Source organism: Physeter macrocephalus, chromosome 9 (assembly GCF_002837175.3).
Source record: "Physeter macrocephalus isolate SW-GA chromosome 9, ASM283717v5, whole genome shotgun sequence".
NCBI lineage: Eukaryota > Metazoa > Chordata > Mammalia > Artiodactyla > Physeteridae > Physeter > Physeter macrocephalus.
Window position 1 is genome coordinate 68,304,394 of NC_041222.1, and position 25,773 is coordinate 68,330,166.

At 40.7% G+C, this 25,773-nt stretch overlaps 1 protein-coding gene across 3 annotated transcripts in view; it reads left to right on the forward strand.

Annotated features, from left to right (window-relative positions):
• Nucleotides 1-25,773, forward strand: part of TEK (TEK receptor tyrosine kinase) — a 102,527-nt gene that overhangs the window by 53,803 nt on the left and 22,951 nt on the right. For 2 of the 3 annotated variants that reach the window (XM_007108993.3, XM_007108994.2), the window contains exons 5-13: nucleotides 351-482; nucleotides 958-1,098; nucleotides 4,494-4,622; nucleotides 7,708-7,859; nucleotides 9,844-9,988; nucleotides 14,921-15,082; nucleotides 16,886-17,020; nucleotides 20,750-21,037; nucleotides 22,775-23,074. In XM_007108993.3, the coding sequence (XP_007109055.1) occupies nucleotides 351-482; nucleotides 958-1,098; nucleotides 4,494-4,622; nucleotides 7,708-7,859; nucleotides 9,844-9,988; nucleotides 14,921-15,082; nucleotides 16,886-17,020; nucleotides 20,750-21,037; nucleotides 22,775-23,074 (1,584 nt within the window). The remainder of the gene's footprint in view (nucleotides 1-350; nucleotides 483-957; nucleotides 1,099-4,493; nucleotides 4,623-7,707; nucleotides 7,860-9,843; nucleotides 9,989-14,920; nucleotides 15,083-16,885; nucleotides 17,021-20,749; nucleotides 21,038-22,774; nucleotides 23,075-25,773) is intronic. The other variant, XM_028494035.1, reaches the window with a different exon arrangement.

Genomic DNA, 25,773 nt, shown 5'->3' on the forward strand with positions numbered 1-25,773 from the left:
CCTCCCGATCTAGCCTTTGCCCAGAACACTCTCTCCAGGCTTATCTTCTTTGTCACTTAGTGGGTCCTGCAGATTCAACGCACATACCACCTCCTCTGAGAAGCCCTCCTTTATGCCCTATTCCAACCCTAAGGCAGGATTAGGTACTTCTGTCTTTGTCGTTATCATTATTTTCTATCACATGTCTGTTTCCCACATTGGACTCTTAGCTTTTAGAGAGCAGAGATTGTGTTTTATTTATCTTCGTTCACCAGTGCCCACTCACATGACTAACATGTATCAGGTGCTCAATAAAGCTTTGGGGAATGAAGTTGCTCCACTCACCATAGTCTTGTTTTCCTTGAAAAAAGGATGTGAAGCTCAGAAGTGGGGACCTGAATGTAACCGTGTCTGCACTGCTTGTATGAACAATGGGATCTGCCACGAAGATACCGGAGAATGCATTTGCCCTCCTGGGTTCATGGGGAGAACATGTGAGAAGGGTAAGTCAGGAGTGCTTGATGAGTAACCTGTGGATTTAAAAAGCCATTGTTGCTGGATCTGGAATTTTAGATCTCAACCCATTTGGGAATGGAAGCTAAATGGCCTCTGTGAGCCCATATGGGACCTTTGAGTAAATTCAAAAAAGGTGCCCTTTCTTAAAGGCTCTTTATTGTCAACCACTGAAAAGTTGTAATAAGTGTAGAAATCTACGACATCTATGATGTGAACGCCACTCCCTAGGTTTGTGCAGTACGCAAACTGCACCACTGGGGGTTGTGCCTGCAGCGTCCTCACTGTGAGGCAGTTTCATTATCTATAAAATGGGCCATAAGGGTGTGTTTACACTGACAATTCCAAAGCTTACATTGGATTATTTTCCATGTTCACTGGTCTAGGAGAGACCCTTAAAAAGAAGAACTCTGCATTTCAAAGGGCTGCATATTTGCCTCTGAATCATCTTTTTCTCACCCACAGCTTGTGAACTGCACACGTTTGGTAGAACTTGTAAAGAAAGGTGTAGTGGACCAGAGGGATGCAAGTCTTACGTGTTCTGTCTCCCAGACCCCTATGGGTGTTCCTGTGCCACAGGCTGGAAGGGTCTGCAGTGCAATGAAGGTATGCACCAGTCACACCCCTAAAGAGAAAAGGTTCTAGCAGGTATACCAAGGAGATCCAGCTTGCTGGAAATCATCGTGTAGGACATACCTGGACTGCTCACTCAACTGTCTATTGCTGAATTACAGGGTTTTGAATCAAAGATATCTTCATCCAAAGTTAATTATGCTTTCATGTTAAGACTCTGGACCTCATAGAAAGTGCTTCTCATATACATCGCCTGGGGATCTTATTAAAACAGATTCTGATTTCATAGGTCTGGACTGGGGCGTGAGGGTCTGCATTTCTAACAAGCTCTGAGGTGATGCTCTTGGTTTTCAGACCACACTTTGAGTTGGAAACCCATAGAAGATGTGTTATCTTCAGTGCATCATAAATATCATTGCTTTTAGGTCAGATTCAGGTAGGATTTGGGATTTGAAAATCGAGGAAGTTAAGGTCTTATCTTCCTTGGACCTTACACAAGCAATACTAACTTCACCTACTCGAAGATTCCTTCTACCCTTTCTAATATATATTTTCCCATTTGGTGAAGCTCAGAGGTATGTGTTTCCCATCTACTTTCCAATAAGCTTTTCACATCAACTATCACACAGTAACTTAACATGAACCTGTGGCCAAATATGCTAGACCTTCCCTAATGAATGCTAATCTGGTGAATTAGGCAGAGCTCAATGGTGTTTCAGTATTTGCCTCACAAAATCAGCTTTTCCACATCTGGCACTGTTGGGAGCCATGATGGGGTCTCCAGCCACTTGATAACAATGCTCTAGGACAGAACAGTTCAGTAGAAATATAAACAAACCACATATGTAATTTAAATTATTCTAGTATCCACATTGAAAAAGTAAGAGAAACAGGTGAAATAATTGTAATATTTCAGTTGAAATAATTGTAATATTTCAGTTAACCCAATATATCAAAAATATTACCATAGCAACATGTAATCAATAGAAAAAATATTAATGAGATGTTTTACATTCCTCTTTTCATACTGAGTCTTTGAAATCTCAATTTGGATTAGCCATATTTTTAAGAGCTCAATTGCCATCCATGGCTAGCAGCTACCATACTGGACAGCATAGCTCTAGGGGCTTAGAGTAAGAGGACAAAGAGGAGAGTTACACAAAAGTAAGCTTCAACTACCTGCAAAACCTCACTCAGTTCCCTCTAAATGCATCTGCCCCCTGTGGAACACTGAGGGAGCCTTAGCCATAGAGGAATCCCACATGGTGTCAGAAATGTACACCTTAAAGTAAAAGGTGCCTCCAAGTAGCGGTAGATCCAGTTCCTCCTTAAAGACTATTAAAAAATCATACACAGGGCTCCCCTGGTGGCTCAGTGGTTGAGAGTCCGCCTGCCGATGCAGGGGATATGGGTTTGTGCCCTGGTCCGGGAAGATCCCATATGCCGCGGAGCAGCTGGGCCCATGAGCCATGGCCGCTGAGCCTGCACATCCGGAGCCCGTGCTCTGCAATGGGAGAGGCCACAACAGTGAGAGGCCTGCGTACCGCAAAAAAAAAAAAAACCCGAAAACAAAAACAAATCATACACAAATTTTAAAAAACATGTGCATATGTGAAAACTTTGCTAGGGCCCAGAAGGAATACATGCGTGTGAGGAATCTAGAACATAAGTTTCATTAACTTCATGGTGAATATGTCTCTAGACCCAGATTTATAGGAGTACCTTTATTAACATTCCAGCCCACATCTGGCTCAAGAAATCACTAAGATTTTATGAATTGAGATATTTTAGTGTTCTCCCAGACTCCTTCCTTGGACCTACAATTACATGTATGTTAGACCTTTTGATATTGTCCCTTAGGTCCCTGAGGCTCCAATCATTTTTTTCTTTTTCCCTATCTGTATTCTTCAGACTGAATACCTATTGATCTAGCTTTAAGTTCATTGACTCTTCTGTCATCTCCATTCTGTTGCTACATCCATACAGTGAAATCTTTATTTCAAATATTATGTTTTTCAGTTCTAGAATGCCTTTTTGGTTAAGTTTTATAGTTTATATTTCTCTGCTGAGATTTCTAATTGTTTCATTTGTTGTGAGCATATTTTCCTTTACTTCACAGAGCATAGTTATTGTAGTTGCTATTTCCAACATCTGGGTCATCCAGGTTGGTCTCTGTTGATTTTCTTTTCCCTTGAGAATGGGTCAGAATTTTCCATTTCTTCTTATGTTGATTGTATTTTGGACATTGTGAATGTTACACTGAGTAGACTTGGAATATGATATATTTCTCTGAAGAATGTTGATTTTGTTTCATTATGTCCTATCAGGCAATCAGCTTAGTATGACTCAAACTGCAAACTCTGACTCTCAGGCATCAACTCAAACTCAGTTCATTCCTTTTAGCCTTAGCTGCGTTGCTTCAAGTCTGCACTTAACATGTGTGGTTCTGGGGTCAGCCAAAGATTTGGGACTTCCTCCCTCTGGCTTTTCCTTTCTAGATTTTCCCTCTCACTTTCCAGAGGCTGTAGTTGCTTTGACTCTGTCCTCTAAGATTCCTCTGTCAGTAAGACTACAGGTTTTCTTTGGAGTTCTATCTTCCCCACATAATGTCAACTGTACCAACCATTAGACTAAAAGCTGAAAAATAGGGAGCACACCATTCCCATCTTCCAAATTTCAGTTCCCCTCAGAACCTGCGTGGTCCCCTCTGTCTCTCCTCCCATCACTCTTCAGTGCTTTCAGGTGGTTTTTTTTTTTTTTTTTTTTTTTTTTTTTGGTGGTATGCGGGCCTTCCTCTGTTGTGGCCTCTCCCGTTGCGGAGCACAGGCTCCGGACGCGCAGGCTCAGCGGCCATGGCTCACGGGCCCAGCCGCTCCGCGGCATGTGCGATCCTCCCAGACCGGGGCGCGAACCCGGTTCCCCTGCATCGGCAGGCAGACGCGCAACCACTGCGCCACCAGGGAAGCCCTCAGGTGGTTTTTTGTTTGTTTTTTGGTTGGGTTTTTTTTTTTGCGGTACGCGGGCCTGTCACTGTTGTGGCCTCTCCCGCTGCGGAGCACAGGCTCCGGATGCGCAGGCTCAGCAGCCATGGCTTACAGGCCCAGCCGCTCCGCGGCATGTGGGAGCTTCCCAGACCGGGGCACGAACCTGTGTCCCCTGCATCGGTAGGCGGACTCTCAACCACTGTGCCACCAGGCAAGCCCAGGTAGTTGTTTTTAAAATAGAGTTGTTAATTTTGAGACGGGTGACCTGGTAGGAGCTTATTCAACTCACCTGGAAGCAGAATTCCTCAACCCTTTAACTTCTTGGTAATTCAGATAAATAATACTACTTGGTAGCTTGGAGAAAAAAAGTAAAACTAGCCACTTATAGCCTGAGTTTTCCTCCTTCCCTATCTTAACGCTGGTTTTTGATGTCTTTGTTTACAGCATGCCAGCCTGGTAATTATGGACCAGACTGTAAGCTTAGGTGCAGTTGCACCAATGGGGAGATGTGTGATCGATTCCAAGGATGCCTCTGCTCTCCGGGACACCAAGGCCTCCAGTGTGAGAAAGAAGGTAAAGCAAGGTAACACTGTAGTCAGGGCCAGGTTCAGCATGTCTGAACCAAGCTTTTCTGGCATAATTCTTGCCCCACTAGCCCAAGATTCTTAAACTCCTTCTGTTTCCATCCTGAAGTAGGGAAAAATATATCCCAGGTTCTAAAGGACAGCTTTCTGAATCTTTTCTATGGACTCTCACACTGGCCTTTCCACTAAAGAATAAACCATGTGTTCTTTGTAGCACATTAAGTGATAACTGGCCAGCTGAGAACTCTGCCTACCTCTTTTGCTGTCTTCTCTAGCACCAGCCTTTTCCCTGGATATCCACAACAGCGGAAGAATTATGTGGAAGGGATTCGGATAAAAGATATTTTTAAAAAGAAAGATATAATGAAAGGAGAAAAATGAAAAATATTATCCTCAAAATGAAGTTTTAAATAATTCTAGTTCAGAATTACGATAGAGCAGAAGTCAGCAAACTCTGACCCACAGACCAAATCTGGTGTACTGTTTTTTTTTAAATAAATTTATTTATTTTATTTATTTATTTTTGGCTGTGTTGGGTCTTTGTTGCTGCACACAGGTGGCGAGCGGGAGCTACTCTTTGTTGCGGTGTGCAGGTTTCTCATTGCAGTGGCTTCTCTGGTTGCAGAGCATGGGCTCTAGGCACGTGGGCTTCAGTCGTTGTGGCTTGCAGGCTCAGTAGTTGTGGCTCCTGGGCTCTAGAGCTCAGGCTCAGTAGTTGTGGCGCATGGGCTTAGTTGCTCCACAGCACATGGGATCTTCCCGGACCAGGGCTCGAAACCATGTCCCCTGAATTGGCAGGCAGTTTCTTAACCACTTTGCCACCAGGGAAGTCCCTTGTGTACTTTTTTTTTTATTGAGGTATAATTTTTATACCATGAAGTTCATCCCTTTAAAACGTAAAATCGAATGCTTTTACAGAGTTGTGCAACCATCACCATAATCTAGAACGTTTTCATTTTACCAAAAGAAAGTGTGTACCTATTAGCAGTGACTCCCATTCTTTCCTCCTCCCAGAGCCTGGCAACCATTAATTTACTCTCTGCCTGTACAGATTTACTTATTCTTGACATTTCCTATTCTATAAATGGCATCATACAATACATAGTCTTTTGTGGCTGGCTTTTCTCACTTACCATACTTTTTTTGAGGTTTATCTGTATTGTAGCACATTTCAGTATGTATCTCATTCCTTTTTATTGCCCCACCATCTATCTGTTCTCATAAAAAAAATTTATTGGAATACAGCCATGCTCATTTGTTTACAATATATCTTGTAAGGTTGCTCTTACACAACAGGGTTGAGGAGTTACCACAGAGAACAGCTTGCAAAGCTGAAAATATTTATTATCTAGTCCTTTCAAGAAAGTTTGCTAACACTTACCCTAGAATATACTTTTTAAAATCCAAAGAAGCATATTTTCAAAATTTAAAAATAATAAACATATATTACTTTTTCAGTCAAATATAAATAACATATGTCCAGTGAAATCTACACTCAGAGTAATAAGACATTTATGGTCTTCTGCCTGTGAGTTTTAAAAATCAGAACAAATATGTGGGGTAATATGTGGGGTAATACCAACTGTTTTCTCAAAGGCTTTAGCTTGTCAGCTTTATACTTTCTCCTCTTCCCCAGCGTTTGGACTTTGTTACAGGGCGGGAATCTGGGAGGGTCTAGGAAGGGAAGGAAAGGCTGTGGGCCAGAACATGGATTGAAAGTGGGCAATGAACAAGCTTAATGATTTGAATTTTCTGCACCACTTCCTCCTTTATGTTCTAAGGCTGATGCTACAAAAAGTGTGAGAATCTCAAACTTAGAACCAGGTTCTGGGCTTTTGGGGAGCAGCTCCCTTTCCCTCACACCCTCTTCCACCCTCCAGCTGTCCCTCCACCCCCATCCAGCTGCAGAAACTGCAAGGGGACAATGAAGGAAAGATCTGGTTTGAAAATGTCAAAGCACTTTGAAGAATTCCGATGGCAATAATTATGTAGGCTGAACAGTCTGGCAAATTTTCTAATCACAATCTCTCCAAGTCTGCAGATATATCAAGGAATTACCTTTGTGGCTATTAGATCTTTTTTCCTCCTGTTCCATACACTTTACCTGTTTCATTATAGGCCTGAGAAATAGGATATCAATATAAAATATCAATATTGATGTGTTTACCTTGACCCACTGCTGATATGGAACAGCATGTAGGTGACTGCTGTTCTTTTTTGCTGGAAAGGACTAAGCCACTTTTCCAATGTTTCCCTTATTTGCTTTAAGTGCATCTCCGTCTCCTACATTCTTTACTAAGTGTTGGACTGTTTTCAGTCATGTCTTACATTTAGTTACACATGTTCCAAAATTCTCTAAGACCTTACAGTTCAGAATAAAATTGTTATATTTCGGAATTATTCATTCTCTACTCTGCAGATAATAAGCAAGGGCTCCTGATACCTTTGTTGATACCAGAGACATTTTTTCCTTTCCATATTGGCAGCAGTATTTTTTATTTGGCTATTGATGGGAAATTGATTTGGGGGAGTTTTATTCCACTTTACTTCTTCGATGTAAATGTGAATATAATTAATCATCGGCCACTTGCAGACTTCCCAATTAATGAGACATCTCTCAGATATCAAAACTTGACATATTGTTGATCGGCAGTATTGGGGGCTTGCAGAGTGAAAGAAGAACTAGTTTTTGTTTTTATAAAACAAAGTCCCTTACAAAGCAAGAGAGGGAGTGGACAGTAGGATCTGCAGAGATGTGGTGCTGATGATCTTTTCAATATTGAGACTGTATCTCCTAGGTCCACTGAGAAAGTACATCATTATGGCCAAAGAGTATGAATTCTGGAGTCATAATGATCTGAGCTTGAACCTGAACTCAGAGCCTCAGTCTCCTCATCTTTAACATGGGAACCACAATAGCACCCACCCCACAAGTTTATTATGAGATGATAAAACAATATAATATTTGCCAAGTTCTTGCCCAGTGCATGACTTACTAAATGGTAGCTACTTTTATTATTTCTATTTCTGCTGTGTTAAAGATTAGATTTCACAGTGCTCTTTCCTTCATTCAGGCATGCCAAGGATGACCCCAAAGATAGAGGATTTGCCAGATCACATAGAAGTAAACAGTGGTAAATTTAACCCCATCTGCAAAGCATCTGGCTGGCCTCTACCTGCTAATGAAGAAATGACCCTGGTGAAGCCAGATGGGACAGTGCTCCATGTAAGAGTTATTCTTTTTCTTTTTCTTTTTTTTTGTAGAACAAATTATAGCCTTTTAAAAAAACTGAAGTATAGTTGATTTACAATGTTGTGTTAGTTTCAGGTGTACAGCAAAGTAATTCAGTTATACATATATATTTCTTTCAGATTCTTTTCCATTATAGGTTATTACAAGATATTGAATGTAGTTCCCTGTGTTATGCAGTAAATCCTTGTTGTTTATCTATTTCATATATAGTAGTTTGTATCTGCTAGTCCCAAACTCCTTATTTATCCCTCCCCTTCCCCCTTTTCCCTTTGGTAACCATAAGTTTGTTTTCTAAACCGTTAAGTTTGTTTTCTATGTCTGTGAGTCTGTTTCTGCTTCATACATAAGTTCATTTGTGTCATATTTTAGATTCCACATATAAGGGATATCGTATGATATTTGTATTTCTCTGATTTACTTCACTTAGTATGATAATCTCTAGGTCCATCCATGTTGCTGCGAATGGCATTATTTCATTTTTTTATGGCTGAGTAATATTCCATTGTATAAATATACCGCATCTTCTTTATCCATTCATCTGTCAATGGACATTTAGGTTGCTTCCATGTCTTGGCTACTGTAAATAATGCTGCAATGAACATTGGGGTGCCTGTATCTTTTCGAACTGTAGTTTTCTCCTGATATATGCCCAGGAGTAAGATTGCAGGATCATACAGGAGCTCGATTTTTAGTTTTCTAAGGTACCTCCATACTGTTCTACATAGTGGCTGTATTCTTAATCTGACCTCCTTATACTGCTAGATATTTTCAGTGTAGCACTCACCCTGCTAAAGACTGGATTCCATTCATGGCTTGAATCCTCCTAAGCTAGGGTGTTGTTAGCTTTGACAAAAAGCAGAGGAGAGTTCAGCATAATCCATTTGACTCTAGATAGACCTGATCTCACACCTCCAATCCAGAAACTATGATCCACAGAATCCCTTAGGTCTGAATACATACCTTGGGTCTCTGCCTCTGCACTTTGTCCTCACTGTTGGTGTCCACCACTGGTTAGGGTGCTACCACAGCGTTCTTCTTTGCTGGAAAGGAATAAGCTACTTTTCCGATATGTTTCCCTTCCCTGTCCCAACAATCCCAAATGCAGCAGAGACAGGAACTACCTCAAATTTCTCTGTGTCACAAGTGATCTTCAGGAAATTGATGTATTTTCTTATCTAAGATTTTGAAATAGTTATCTTATTTTTCTCTCAAAGATGACTGAAAATCAACTTGACCAGAAGGCAGATCCAAATGACCTCTTGGGGGCAGGATATGTAGAATGTTCACACATCAGATGTCCCTGATTCCACTCAAGCAATCCATTAGGTAGTAGAAGCCAACTGACAGCTTCCATAATCTTGCTGGCATATCCATGAGTTAGTGGAAGTCACAGCTACCATCTAGTGAGGGCTGACCATACTATACACATCTTACTTTACATTACCTGTCCCCTTTTTGCAGAAGTGGAAACTGGCTGCGTGAAGGTAAGTAACTAAGGAATTGGTCAAAAGTGGCAGAGCTGGGATGTGAACTCATGTCCATGTGTCTTCGGAGCCCTGACTTTTTCCACAATACCATACTTGGCAGCCCCTCAAACACTTTAGGAAGCCATTTTGTCTTCTCACCCAGCCATCTCTGTATTGGACCAGAAAGGAACAAATGTTACCAGAAGCAGTTGAGACGGACTTAGGATCTTTGCTTGGAAGTGTTTGCCCCACACTCCCAAACACACAAATACACCAGCAGGATCTGCGAGGGCATCAATCCAACATAAACTTTCAGGGCTACTACAATAGCTTTGGAAATAAGCCAATGCTTATACAAACATTGCAATGATCTTCTTAATCTCCCCTAGAAAACTCCTTATTTAACAATGCGATGGGGTCAGTGTTAAGAACCTTTGTGTTTATACCTATCTAGAAGCTTTTTTGTTTTTTTTTTTTTTTGACCTTTCCAGCCAAAAGACTTTAACCACACGGGTCATCTCTCAGTGGCCACCTTCACAATCCACCGGATCCTGCCCCCTGACTCAGGAGTCTGGGTTTGCAGTGTGAACACGGTGGCTGGAATGGTGGAAAAGCCTTTCAATGTTTCTGTTAAAGGTAAGGTCCATTTTCCAGGGAAAGAGCTTGTAACCTTGATGGTGCTGTGTTTATGTATCACTGGGTGCTGCTTCTAAATAGAAATGCTCTCTGACCACTAAAATGCCTTTTGGATGTTCTCCAGGATAGTAAACCTTAAAAAAAAATTATGTGCATTAAAATGGAAAGGAGGGATTAAATTTATGACCTTTGGAGTTACATAGCCCTGGGTTTGATTTTCATTGCTAACAGCTAGTAAACTTGGGTGTGGCCCCAGCAAATGAATTTGACCTCTCTGAGCCTTTCTTTATTTGTAAACACAGCTTAGTTTATCTACCACTCAGGGTTATTGCGAAGATTTGTTAAATAGTGGAATTGTGTCTGGCATAAAGTGTCTGGTAGGGATTTTATTTTGTAAAAAGTTTAACTTTATCATTGTCCTGACTTCCTATTCACTGTAGAGAATAATTTGGAGAATCTTCATTTTGAGGACTACTCACTTAATATGAAGCCCAGGCTATGCTATACAATTAACATGAATGATTTTCTCCCATATTCAGAATTCTGAATATTCTTCCTACTATTAATTAGTATTTCAAAATTCAGAGTTATTCTAAGTGGATGTGTGTACCTTTGAGGCTTTCAGGGAAGAAATAAAGTGGAAGTAAATCCAAGTTAGCTTGGTTGGTGTACAGAGATACAACAAGGAATTTTAAATTTGGAAGTTACTTTTTAATCCATTTAGACAAAAACACCTAACCTCTGTGGTATATATTCTAGAAAGGCACTGGGCTAAGTGCTCATTCATCTTATTTAATTTTTATGAGTACAATGTACAGTAGTATTGTTATCCCCACTTTATCATTCAAGAAACAGGTTCAGAAGGTTTAGGTAACTTGTCTACGGTAACACATCTGGCAAACAGCCAATCTCAGTTTTGAACCTGGTCTTGACTCCAAACCCTGAATCGTCTTTTCTAGATCATTTTGCTTTCTGAGACTCTTGTGTTACAGATAAGGAAGCAAGGTAACAGAAGCTGATTAGTATGTAAACTACTTCACTACCTGATTAGGAATTTTTGGGTGATCCCAGAGGTAATTTCTGTAAATGAACTGAATGTAATCACCCAGAACATTTTTTTTTTTTTTTAAAAAGGTCAAGAACAGTAGGAGCATAAATACAGCCTCATAGAGTTGGATTCTCTGCCCTGAGAACCCATATAAAACACCTCAGAATCTTTAATATTTTTTTGGATTACTGGAAAATCCTGGATCTATTTTATTCAGTAGAACATTAACACGATCAAAATAATTTCTTACATCATACATGTTCTTGGAAGAAAGGAAATGATATACAGACAAGACAAATTATGTTATTTTTAACCTTCTTGAAATGTTTGCTGCCCATGGAAAATAAATAATAATAAGTAAAAAACCATGGCCTGCCGATGCAGGGGACACGGGTTCGTGCCCCGGTCCGGGAGGATCCCACATGCTGCGGAGCGGCTGGGCCCGTGAGCCATGGCCGCTGAGCCTGTGTGTCCGGATCCTGTGCTCCGCAATGGGAGAGGCCACAACAGTGAGAGACCCGCGTACCATAAAAAAAAAGAACCATGTTGCCAAGATTCAGAAGAGTTACTGATTCTAATTTTTATTTTTTAAATAAAAGACACAGCACGCAACATCACTGCACAGAAACCTCTCTAGTTCTAAGTCACTGATGCCTCTTCACTGTCATATTGACAGATACAAAATGGAAATAGCCATTAGGTAAATTAAGCAGTGTCTTTAATCACAGTATTTAAAAAAAAAAATAGGTACAGAGATACAGTTGCCCTTCAGTATCTGTAGGGGATTGGTTCTAGGACCTCCTTGGATACCAAACTCCATTGATGCTCAAGTCCCTTATATAAAATGGCATAGTATTTGCGTTCAACCTATGCACATCCTCCTGGATACTTTGAATCATCTCTAGATTACTTAAACAATAGTCCCCCCCTTATCTGTGGTTTCACTTTCCACGGTTTAAGTTACCCACGGTCAACTGCAGCCCAAAAAATTAAATGGAAAATGCCAGAAATAAACAATTCATAAGTTTTAAATTGTGTACTGTTCTGAGTAGCATGATGAAATCTCACACTGTTCCACTCCATCCTGCTGGGGATGTGAATCCTCCCTTTGACTCGTGCATGCCACCCATTAGTCACTTAGAAGATGTCTAAGTTACCATAGCCTCTGTCATGGTATCACAGTGCTTACGTTCAAGTAACCTTTATTTAACTTAATAATGTGATGCTGGCAATTTGAATATTCCCTTACTGTGCCTAATTTGTAAGTTAAATTTTACCATAGGTTTGTATGTATAGGAAAAAGCATAGTGTATATAGGGTTTGGTACTGTCTGCAGTTTCAGGCATCCACTGGGGTCTTTGAATGTATCACCTGAAGATAAGGGGGACTATTGTAACACCTAATACAATGTAAATACTATGTAAATAGTAACTATAATGTAAATACTTTGTAAATAGTTGCTGGCACATGGCAAATTTCAAGTTTTGCTTTTTAGAACTTTCTGGAGTTTTTTTAAATTTTCCCCCTGAATGTTGATCTGCTCTTGGTTGAATCTGCAGATGCAGAACCTGCATACAGAAGGCTGACTGTACTAGACTTTACTACCAGAGTACATACTGGAGCAACCACTTTGGAAAACTGGCAATATATATTAAAGCTAAGCATACACCTACCCTGTGACCTGATAATTCTACACCTAGGTTTATGCTCAAAAGAAATGAGTGCATATGTTAAAAACAAATAATCTTCAGTAATGTTCTGAGGAGTTTTATTCCTAATAGCCCAAATATCCATCAACGTTAGAAAGGATAAGTAAATTGTGTTATATTCATCTGTAATAGTTTGCTAGGGCTGCTGTAGCAAAGTATCCTAGACTGAGTGGCTCAAACAACAGAAATTAATTTTCTCGATGTTCTGGAGGCTAGATGATCAAGGTAATCTCACCTTGTTCTGAGATCAAGGTGTTGCAGAGTTAGTTTCTTCTGAGGCTTTGCTCCTTGGCTTGTAGACAGCTGTCTTCTCCCTGTATCTTCTCATGGTCTTCCTTCTGTGTATGTGTCCTAATTTAATCTTCTTATAAGGACAACAGTCATATTGGATTAGGAATGACTGTAGACCTCATTGTAACTTAATTTCCTCTTTAAAGACCCTATCTCCAAATACAGGTACTGTTTATAGAGTGCAAGGGAGAAAGGAACAAATCAAAAGAGAAAAATGATATTGGATGAGGTAGGAAGTATCTAACATGTCCCTTAATGACCCCTGCCTTGTGGAATTCATGACCTTGTGGAATCCCTTCCCCTTGCACGTGAGCTGGACCCAGCAACTCTCCTCTCATACAGGAAGAGTGATGTGCAGGGCTGGCTTCATGGGCTTATGACCTGTCCACACAGGGCCCTGCACTTGGTTTAATGTTCTATTGTCTTCAACTTGAAATTTTATCTTTGAATTTCATAAGTGAAGTCCAGTGACACAATGGAGTGTGTGCATAAGCAGAAGAGATATAGACTCACTGTCTGTCTTCTTTCTTGGCCACCCTATTCCCATAAGTGTTCTCGATGACCCAGGGCACAGGATTCTGATGGACCTCTGATTCATGGGAGTTCAGTAAGGCTCAAAGCAAGTACAGAGTTGGCTGGGCTACTTCTACAATTGAATAAATGGGGTTACTGACAGCCTGACAAGATGTCCTTTCCTTTCAAACCAGAACTTGCTTAATATTGTGGACATACTATAAATCTTTTTATATTCTGTGGCCCTTAGGAAGGCCACAAACCATTGTAATATCCAAGAATTTTTCTTTCCCCAAGAACCAATTTTCACTTCTTTCACAAATTTCACCTCTTTCAGTCCCGTTGGGAATACATGGTCTTTGAGATGGGGAGATTATTCTGGATTATCTGGGTGAACCCACTCTAATCACAGGAGTCTTGAAAGACTGTCAGAAAGAGATATCACAATGGAAGAAGGGTCAGAGACATGACTTTGTTGTCTTTGAAGATGGAGGAAGGGACCATGAGTCAAGGAACACACAGATGTTTGTTACAAGCTGAAAAGAAGGAAACAAATTCTCCCTTAGAACCTCCAGAAAGGGACATAGCCCTTGTTAACACCTTAATCTTAGCCCGGTGAGACCCATGTCTGACTTCTGACCTCCAGAGCTGTAAGAGAATAAATTCATGTTGTTCTAAGCAGACAGAGAGAGACAGACAGAAAGACATATTTAGTCTGGTGGTCTAGTAGGAAGACTGGTATTCAATAATCACACCAAATCACTAAGAACAATAAATTCTGAAAATTGCAGTGAAGATAAAAGTTCTGTGGAAGGGTATGACATGTGAGCCTAACCAGGGTTCTGGGATAGCCCCCGTGAGGAAGTCACATGAGAGCTGAGAGATGAATGATGAGTAAGAGTTAACTGCAGAATCGTGGGAGGTCTACAGCATTCCTTGCAGGAGAACAGCCTCAACAAAGAACAGGAGACAGAGGAGCCTGGTGCATTGTTAGTTGAATGAACTGAAAGGTCACTGGGACTGGAGGGTATTAGGTGAGGGAACAAGGAAGCTGAAGAGGAGGCAGGGGCTCTATCGTCCCTGGCAGGTCATGGTTTGAATTTTAGATTTTATTCGAAACGTAGTGGGAACCCATGGAAAGGTCTTGAGCAGAGCAGTGCTTGTATTTTAAGAAAACACTTGTGGATAGTGAGTTGGAGGGGCAAGAGCAAACCAGGAGATCACAGAGACGGTAACTGCATGGAATCTGAGCAGAGAACTCTAAGAGGGCTTTGTTGGGAGTGTAAAGGCACTCATCCTCTACACCCATCTCAGAACAGCAGTAAAACCCCAAAATGTAAGGACTGATCTGATTCTTGACACTTTATTTAGTTCTTCCAAAGCCATTGAATGCCCCAAACGTGATTGACACCGGACATAACTTTGCTGTCATCAACATCAGCTCTGAGCCTTACTTTGGGGATGGACCAATCAAATCCAAGAAGCTTCTCTACAAACCTGTTAATCATTATGAGGCTTGGCGGCATATTCAAGGTAAGGTTCGGAAAGGAAAGGCTCCAGCTGGAGATGGGGCACCAGGAAAAAAAATTTTTCCCCCAATATAGAAATCCTCTCTCCTAGTCTCAACCCTCTACCCCAAGGTAGGGGCTGTAGCAGTGGATTCCATTTCAGAGTATTCAAGAAGGAGTTGGGGGGCGGGGGGTGGTCCTCTGAGTTCTGGGGCTATCTTTTCGGAAGTCATGATGTAAAATGGGACACAGAACACGCCTGTGTCAGGAGTTACTATCTGCATCAATATTTCCTTTCCAGGCTTCTCTGGATCTCTAATCCCTTTTTGACTCTATCTTGCTTGGTCATGGTGAAAGATACAAGTTTATGACGTGAATATGGTAACAGGAAAGTCCAGGGCCTGCTGGAAAGGCAGAGACTTAATTTGTTTACATCTGAGGGGTGATTGTTGCTGCTCTATCAAGTTGTTTATTCTTTTTCGTATTTGAGTCTTGCCCTGCCTGCAGGCTCCTAACTCACATAGGTTTTGAGAGGAATTTGGACCAGAAAGTTTGGGTTGTGGCAGGAAGAGGAGGGGATGTGGGCAAAGAGAGGTACATGCTTTTTGGAAAAAAAAAAAAAAAAACCCAAAATGTAATAAAATGTCAAAAGTTCTTGAAAACAGTGAAATTTATTTATTTGTAAGTTAAATTTATTTTGAAACACAAATGACAGTTCTGTTTGTTGCATGATGATGTAAAAATCACATTTTTTAAAAAAAGAAAGCTGAGCATCATCTATTGAGCCAGCTGCTTTAATTGCACCATCTTATAGCAAGACCTGCCGCTGTCATGCTTGTAGGGAATGTGCATCTCTCCACCAATACTTTAGTCTCACTATGCCTGTGATTTCCTTAAAAGCGCCCTCTACCCATGAGATGTCGATAATCAAAGTTACAAAAAAGGAGAAGAAAAAGAGTGTTTTTGGCTTAATAATACTAGCTGATTTGGGTATATTGAATAATGTCTTGGTATCATTACTGAGCTCTTCACATTCTTTTGAAGATTCAGCCAAAATTCAGAATCCCAGCAACATAAGGCTGATTTGCTGGATTGCTGTTTCTGTTGTCGATGGCTAGGTCTTTTTAAAAAGCAGCTTTTTAAAAAAACATGGTGTTAATAATCCATCATCTCTTTGTGGACATCTATGAAGTGGTCTTCTAAAAACCCTGAAACACAGTCCAATACGTTTTCTTACCAAGTAGGAATTTATCCTATGGTAAGGCAAAAATCTACCTTTGCAATATCCACGGAGAAACAGAGTGGCAAAATAGAATAGCTAAGGAGAAAAGAAGCATATGTCATTTGCTTATGGGATCTATTTTCAAGTACTTCAGAACGCTTCATTTGTTAGGACATGACCATCACAAGCTCACTGTCTAGTCATTGTAAGCATACCCTCAAAGAGTCTCTTCTCTTGATAGCTTGATTGCCATCACTGTAGGTACTTGAAAACAGAAGTTATTTTATATTATTCTAATTGAGTTTTTCCCCTAAATCTGATTGGTATTCCATATAGCTGAAGATTTGCGTGGTTTTACTCTACAAATGAAAAGACAAACACACTAGAGCAGAAATGTGTAAGTGGCACAGAGATACTTACATGAAAAAGCCTTATTTTCCTTATATTAGGAACACTGAGGCCCTGAAGATGGTATTGCCTCTCTGTTCTACTCAGACACTGTATTTTTAAAAACCAAACATTAGTTCACCTCGCAATAACAACATTCCAGTTTAAAGAATGTAAAAGATTGCCAACTTAAGTTTCCTGAACTTTCCCTCTTCTCAGTGACAAATGAGATTGTTACCCTCAACTATTTGGAACCTCGGACAGAATACGAGCTCTGCGTGCAGCTGGTCCGGCGTGGAGAGGGCGGGGAAGGGCATCCTGGACCCGTGAGGCGGTTCACAACAGCTTCTATCGGTCAGTTGAAGCAAACAGGCATTTATTCAGGAGCTGGGTGGGTGGGGGAGGAAGGGGAAAGAGGAAGGAAGACCAGGAAGGGTGGTGGTGGGTGAGTGGGATGGTGGTGGAAAGGGGTTTGCTTTTAAATGGGTGGGAAAGTGACAGGAAGGCTAGCAACTTGGAGCCAAACCGGTCCTTTATTTGGGCTGCACTCCTGGTCTGTCTCCCTGGGGGGAGGGGGTCTGCAGCAATCCACTGGGACAGAGAAGGAAGCAGATGACCCTTCAGGAAGGCAGGGACATCCCTTAGGAGTTGGGATTTACTTAGCAGCAACTGTGCTCCGTCTTGGCTCCCGAGTTTTACCACCAGCTTCCTGTTTCCATCTTAAGGGCCCAAGACAGGCTCTTGCCGCATACGTACTCCAGAAATCCCAGTTTATATACTTTAAAAAGTAATTTCTAGTTTTTCGAAGTCATTCACGCACATCGTGAAAACATCAAATAGAATGAAAGCCTTTTACCTATAGAACAGCAGTTCTGGGCTTCCCTGATGGCGCAGTGGTTAAGAATCCACCTGCCAATGCAGGGGACACAGCTTTGAGCCCTGGTCCTGGAAGATCCCACATGCCGCAGAGCAACTAAGCCCGTGCGCCACAACTACTGAGCCTGCGCTCTAGAGCCTGCAAGCCACAACTACTGAAGCCCGTGTGCCACAACTCCTGAGCCCACGTGCCACATCTCCTGAGCCCACGTGCCACAGCTACTGAAGCCCGTGCGCCTAGAGCCCGCGTTCTGCAACAAGAGAAGCCACTGCAATGAGAAGCCCATGCACCGCAATGAAGGGTAGCCCCCCCTCGCTGCAACTGGAGAAAGTAGAGTCCCAGAGTGGTTAATAACTTGCCCATGGTAATGCATCGGGTACATTGCCATACTAGATCTTCAGACTTGATATCGTTTTGTTTCTCCTGGGAGAAACAAAATATCCAGGTATTTTTTACCTGGGAGTCCAAAGGCACGATGTCCTTATCCCAGTTGATGAGTTTTCCTATTTTTAGTCCATTTACTAAAAGCAGAAGGATATGGAATGATTTAGTGAGAAGCTAGGAAGAGCATCAGGCTCTTCTGCAGGGGTTGTGCATCCCTAACAGAGACTCTCCCCTCCATACTCCCCACCTAGTGTTCATCTGACCAGCAGCATCCTTAAAGAACCAAATGAAACTCAGTAGCTACTCTGATGTTTGTTGAAGCATTGCACAAGTAAGGAATGGCTTCCTGGGAACCCACCAGGTAGTAAATACCAAAAATAATACTGGAGACTACATATGACTTAGAGGAGAAAGGAATCTCTGTGACTATGATCCAAGGGGCCCATAATATGTCATCAGGTTGCTGCTAAAAGGCAAATGGTAGTTAATTCTCTCTTAGAGCAGTGCTGATGAATCAAAAGGGAAAGGCCATAATCTGACTCAGATGGAAAGTATTTATGGAACAGAACAGAAAACACTTCACAGACCCGCACTGTGCTGTCTTCAGCTCTCAGAATATGTTCCAGCCAGGATGTATTTAGAGATGTCTTGGAATATATTTCAAAGTAGTTCTCAGGGGTGGGCGGGAAGGGAATTCTTGAAGGTTCATCTTTTCCCAGCATTTGAATTTTGCTGATGTTTGTTTTTAAATTCATTTGGCAGCTGCACTATTTATAAGTGTGTTGGTTGAGTGATAAAGGCTGGGAAGGCCAGGAGGGGAGGGGAGGGAACATACTCTGAACACACGGCAGAGAGAGGGCAGGTTGGGAGGGGTGAAGGGTAAGTCATGCTCCCAAAGGGAAGGAAATGACCATTTAAGGGGTTGCTCCTCTGTACCAGGCACAGACTTAGAAGGTTTACATGTTTGCTGCACACCATCAGTCCTCCCTCTGTCTGCTGTCATTGTAAGCCTATCTACCCACTCCAGGTGGCTTATTTTGGAACTTAAACTTTAGAGAAGAGCAAAAGGAGGTGACATCACCTCTCTCAATTTGCAAAGGTTACGGAGAAAAGACCAATAAGACCTGTAGCATAATGCCCAGCAGGTGGCAGGACCTTATTGCTGGTTGTCCCTCATCTAAGGGTGGTCAGAACTGGCCAGTGAGAGTCCCTCTCCCTTTGGGTGGAAACAGACCCTTCCTCTCACCTCTAACCAAGTTTCTCAACCTTTTTATTTTGTTTTTTAATTTTTTAAAACTTTTTTTTCATTTTATTGGAATATAGTTGATATACAATGTTGTGTTAGTTTCAGGTGTACAGCAAAGTGATAGTTATACGTATATTCATTCTTTTTCAGATTCTTTACCTTATTGTAATTTTAAAAATTATCACCCTCTAAAGAGCTTCTTAGATAGTTTTGTCCTTAAGACAAAATCTCTGTTTTGTCTTAATGGCTCTTCTGCCGTGAATTGTAATACCACAGACCTGTTTATATATTGTGGCCCTTCAAAAACAATTGTCATTATCTAAACTTTTCTCATACCCCAAGAACCAATTTTTGCCCCCTTAGGGGCAATAATGTCCCCAACAAGAATGCATGAGTAGAGGATCACTATTCTATGTTTTGAAAATACTTTACATCTGAAGTTTAAAATATCAATATACTATTATTAGCTGAAAATTTACAGATTCCTCCACTGTCCATTGGCCCAATATATTTTATGAAGGAAGGAAGGAAGAGAGAGAGAAAATGTGGACAGAGCCCCTAACACCTTCCAAGCATTTTCACCTTCACTATCTCATTTCTCCTCCTGAGTCTGGAAGATGAGTATTTTCATTTCATGCTACATGTGAACTCGGAGAGGTTATGAATTTTCCCAAGGTCACAAAACTAAAGGGACATGCTCCTGCCTCTTTAATTTCAAAACCCATATTGTTTCCATTCAGTTACCTCTCTGGTAGCCCAGGTTCTTGGGGGTAATTATGGCCACACGGCGTGTGGTCAGAGCCAAACCTTGATGTGATCAGAGCAGTGCGAGGCCTGGCCCGGCCATCACAGTGTTGTCATGTCTGAAATTGTCCTTGCTAAGGGGAAGTAACCCTGAAATTGCTTTAAAATATATTACGCAAAATGGGAACAGAAACACTGAACCTACAACCCCAGAACCTTGGCAAATCCAGTGTTTCCATTTTTATCAGTTTCCTTCCTTTTTCACCAATTGTAGACATGACTTTTACCAAGTGGTAGGCAGAGCTTTTTCTCGTGTGTTATAAGTTTTGGAGGGGCTTTTGTACTTTTTCCAATAAACTTTTAATTCCTTGGATGGCTATATCATAATTTATTAAAGCATTTTCCTATTTTGAGCATTTTGGTTTCTTATGATTGTTTGTTATTATAAATAATGTTGTAATGGACATCTTAATGCACCTAGCTTTTCGCTTCCTTTGAGTTGTTTCTTCAGGATAAATCCTTGCTAGTCAGACTATACTCCCAAAGTATATGATCATTTCTAGAGCTCTTAAAAAATATTCCCAAGTTGTCCTTCAAAGGGGTTGTATTCCTGTCTTACAATTACTCAAGCTACATACTAGAATATTTTAAAGCTTTGCTATTCTGGTAGGAAAAAGAAAAAGTATCACATGGCTGCTTAGCGTGTGTTTCTTTGATAGCTTGTGAAACTGTATATTATTCTAGGAGCCAAGGTTATCCTATAAAGCTGTCCTTTGGGGCTGTTGTTACCTTCACCCTATATAAAAACAATGATTATTCTGGTTTCTCCTAGGTCTTCCTCCTCCAAGAGGTCTCAGTCTCCTACCAAAAAGTCAGACCACTCTAAATTTGACCTGGCAACCCATATTTCCAAGCTCAGAAGATGACTTTTATGTTGAAGTTGAGAGGAGGTCTGTGCTGATGAATAGTGACCAGCAGAATATTAAAGTGCCAGGCAACTTGACTTCAGTGCTCCTTAACAATTTACAGCCCAGGGAGCAGTACATAGTCCGAGCCAGAGTCAACACCAAGGCCCAGGGGGAATGGAGCGAAGATCTCATCGCTTGGACCCTTAGCGACAGTAAGTACCTCATGATGCCCCAGCCTTGCCTGAATGACAGTTGGCTGCTGCCGTTTAGACTTGGCTCCCGTCTCTTCAAGTCTGCTTCTTAGAAACCATAAAAGGTAGTTAGTTGTGAATGGAGGGTCATTAGTGCCCCCCACCAACACATCAAATCATTTTAGCAACCTGCAATATATACGAACGCTTCATGTGTTTGGATTTGTGATAATTCAGGCAGGACTGTGCTAAAATTTACCTTTCCTTTCTATAGAGTTACTTATTAAGTAAATTAATAACATGAATAAGGTTTTCCAGGGCTTGTTGAATCTGTTATATGACAGTTTTTAGGACTGTTGTGTATCTATATGCACACAGATGATGATTCATCTAATCTTAAAAGCCAAAGAACTCTGCTTGAAAAATCTTCAAAACAGACAATTCTTGGCATTACAGTATATATGTGAGAGTAATAAAACAACTTTTCTTTCAAAATATTCTTCAGTTCAGGCTTCTCTCAATCTCATGTTGCTCATTAAAAATTAGTTGGAACTTCTAGGGTTTCTTTGTAGAATTAAAAGCTTTTTCGTCATGAACCAGAGTGTTCTGTTTTGATTCACTGCATTAGAACTGTCTGTGCATTTTGGAGTCCTTGGAAAGACTAGGTGTTTCTGGGTCACACCAACCGTCACTTATGCTAGGATCCTGTGGTCTCTTGTCAAATCCCAAAGTCTGAGGTTCTTTTCTGCAGCTGAGTTGCCACCTCCCCAGTAACAGGTGTGTAAACTGGCTCTTGTTTTTCCAGGCACTTTCTTCTTATATCAATAACATGTGGAAGTCTCAACGGTTTTGTCTGTGTTTAGGGATGTCTTCTTCATCTTTAAAAAATTCTGACATTTAGAAGTTATAGGACAATGCAGAGAATAATACAACAAAAACCTACATTTCTACCACACAGAATTAACAACTCTTAACATTTTGTCATATTTGCTTTCAGCCTTTTTGTGGAAGTAATTCCACAATACAGATATATCAAAATCCTCTTCGACCATCATCCCCAATCTAATTCTCTCCCCCTCTCCCCAGAGACAACCAAAATTATGAGTTTATTATGTATCTTTCCATTCAATGTTGTATAATTTTAATACATTAAGGACATCCATAAGTGCGCATATGCATATATATTCTCCATCTTGCTTTTTGAATATGTCTGCTAAGTGCTTAACATATTTTCTAACAAGTGCTTAATACGGATAGGCCCTATGGACCAGTGGCTAACTACAGACTAATAGGAATCTTATTTCTTCTATTTGAATCTATTTCTTAAAAGCTGTGTGACCTCAGCCAAGTCACTTAATCTCTCTGAGCCTAAATACTTACAGTAAGATTGTTATGAGGAGTCAATGAGTTACTATATGGAAGGGCCTATATAAATGTCAGCTCTCAACATTTTTCTGTTGTCCCCAGTATCAAAAATGGTGTAATAGCAGTTTGTGGAGTAACAGAATTTCCGAGGTCTTAATTTAGTTTAAGGATGGCAAATATGTGATGTGTGTGTGTTGCCATTTTCCTGTCTGCAGCCACTTGTCAAGTCTGCGTCGAGTCCACTACCAACTGATTGGACTTACCCTGTGAGATAACACTTACTAGCCATTCATGGTTTATGAGCTGACACTAACTCTCTCTCAAAAGCATAATAATCAAAGAGATGGTAATATATCTTAAGTAAAATATTGTTTGTTTGTTTTAAATTTCTAGTTCTCCCTCCTCAACCAGAAAACATCAAGATTTCCAACATCACAGACTCCTCAGCTGTGATCTCTTGGACAATCCTGGATGGCTATTCTATTTCTTCTATTATCATCCGTTACAAGGTTCATGGCAAGAATGAAGACCAGCACATTGATGTGAAGATCAAAAATGCCACCATCACCCAGTATCAGCTCAAGGGCCTAGAGCCCCAGACAGCTTACCAGGTGGACATCTTTGCAGAGAACAACATAGGGTCAAGCAATCCAACCTTTTCTCATGAACTGATGACTCTTTCTGAATCTCAAGGTTGGTAGAGTGGACAGGTATTTACATAGAATTATTTCTGGAGGGTATCAGAAAAGCCCCACTGTCTTACGATATTTACCCCATATATGCATCATGTGACATAATGGGCTGGTAGGTGTCACCATCTCTAAAGGGGTCCTTGGAATGAAAGTGCCCCTTGGAAGGCTAACCCGTTGATCTGTTATCTATCATGAAAACTTAGGTGAACTTAGCCCATCAGCACTCACCATCCAGCAACTGAAGCTCTGAGGGATATGATTGTGATTCCATGCAGAAGGCAGACAGAGGACCCAGCTTAGTGGAGACAGCCCTGCGTGGTGCTTCAGTGGGCGCTCCAGGAACCACACTCCACTCTTTCTCAGAACGAACCCTCTTTTAGCTTGGATGACACTATGCTAGTCCGAGTTTTCTTTTACTTTTCAGATCCAGGTTATGATGTCTCCACGTCCACTGCTAACCCCCACTCCAGAGAGAATAAGCCCTTTGAGATAGAGATCGCTCAGCGTGCCAAGCACACGAGGCCCAGTGTTTGAGATTTTTTGAAATTGAAATATAGTTGATGTAATGTACAATATTATGTTAGTTTCAAGAGCACTACATAGTGATTTGACATTTGCATATATTATGAAATGATCACCACAATAAGGCTAGTAATCATCTGTCTCCATACAAAGTGATTACAATATTATTGACTACATTTCATATGCTGTATGTTACATCCCCGTGGCTTATTTATTTCATAACTGGAGGGTTGTACCTCTTAATCCTCTCCAGTGTTTGTGATTGGTAAAACCTGTTGAATGTAATTAGTGAACAAGGACCCCGGGGGTGGGAAGAACTGCAGCTCCTGGAGAGCCTTCCCTCTGAGGTCTGTCTGAAATTGCACTTCCTCGCCCTCTGCACTATACAGCTTGTGCAAGGGAATGTAGCTAGAGGGACATTAGAGGGAAATGGTGATTTCTGCAAATTTATAATTCAGACCAGAGTATTTTTACAGAAAATGTTATAGCACTAAAAACTTCTTGGTTCTCTTGAAGCCTACCTAGGGCTTAAGAAATAAAATCAAGCAAGCCCTGTTCTCAGTGCTGATTCTTTGGAACATGTTTGAAATATGCAAGGAATGATGGGTCTGCCAATTATAGAGAATTGTATTCAATAGTTTTCACATGACACTCTTAATAAATGTATAATTTCTATAGTTACTTGTGTTTTGGTAAAACATATACAGGCCCTAAATCCAAGCTATAAATAAAATGCAAAGAGAAAAATTTAAAGACAAGATGTAACAAAACTAAAAAACCCTCATCATCCCATTTCAGACATCTCTTTATGCAGGTATAAAACGGAGATAGAAGGAAAGGTAGCTAATCACAAAAGAATAATTGTTAAAAGATAGGATCATGCTCTACGTGCTGTTTCTCATAAAAATACATTGAATTTATCTTTATTTGAATTTAAATAAGGGAAAGAAGTGGAGGGGTTATACCATAGTCTTTAATAGTTTATTCTGACCTGAGCCCAAAATTTAATGGTTCTCTCTCTCTCTTCTTTCCTTCCTTCTTTCCTTTCCCATTTGGTACCTTCAGGTTTTCTCCGTCAGCTCTTTTTTTTTTTTTAACATCTTTATTGTAGTATAATTGCTTTACAATGTTGTGTTAGTTTCTGCTGTAAAACAAAGTGAATCAGGTATATGTGTATATATATATATCCCCATATCTCCTCCCTCTTGCGTCTCCCTCCCACCCTCCCTATCCCACCCTTCTAGGTGGTCACAAAGCACCAAGCTGATCTCCCTGTGCTATGCAGCTGCTTCCCACTAGCTATCTATCTTATATTTGGTAGTGTATATATGTCAAGGCTACTCTCTCACTTCGCCCCAGCTTACCGTTCCCCCTCCCCGTGTCCTCAAGTCCATTCTCTACGTCTGCGTCATTATTCCTGTCCTGCTCCTAGGTTCATCAAAACAATTTTTTTTTTAGATTTCATATATATGTGTTAGCATATGGTATTTGTTTTTCCTCTTTCTGACTTACTTCACTCTGTATGACAGACTCTAGTTTGTTTGTTTTTATGGCTGAGTAATATTCCATTGTATATATGTGCCACATCTTCTTTATCCACTCATCTGTTGATGGACACTTAGGTTGCTTCCATGTCCTGGCTATTGTAAATAGTGCTTCAGTGAACATCGTGGTACATGTCTCTTTTTGAATTTTGGTTTTCTCAGGGTATATGCCCAGTAGAGGTATTGCCGGGTCATATGGTAGTTCTATTTGTAGTTTTTTAAGGAACCTCCATACTGTTCTCCAGAGTGGCTGTATCAATTTACATTCCTACCAACAGTGCAAGAGGGTTCCCTTTTCTCCACACCCTCTCCAGCATTTATTGTTTCTAGATTTTTTGATGATGGTGTTTTCCTCTAAAAGTTTTATAGTGTCTGGCCTTACATTTAGTTCTTTAATCCATTTTGAGTTTATTTTTGTGTATGGTGTTAGGAAGTGTTCTAATTTCATTCTTTTACATGTACCTGTCCAGTTTTCCCAGTGCCACTTATTGAAGAGGGTGTCTTTTCTCCATTTTATACTCTTGCTTCCTTTATTAAAGATAAGGTGACCATATGTGCATGGGTTGATCTCTGGGCTTTCTTTTTTTTTTTTTTTTTTTTTTTTTTTTTTTTGTGGTATGCGGGCCTCCCTCTG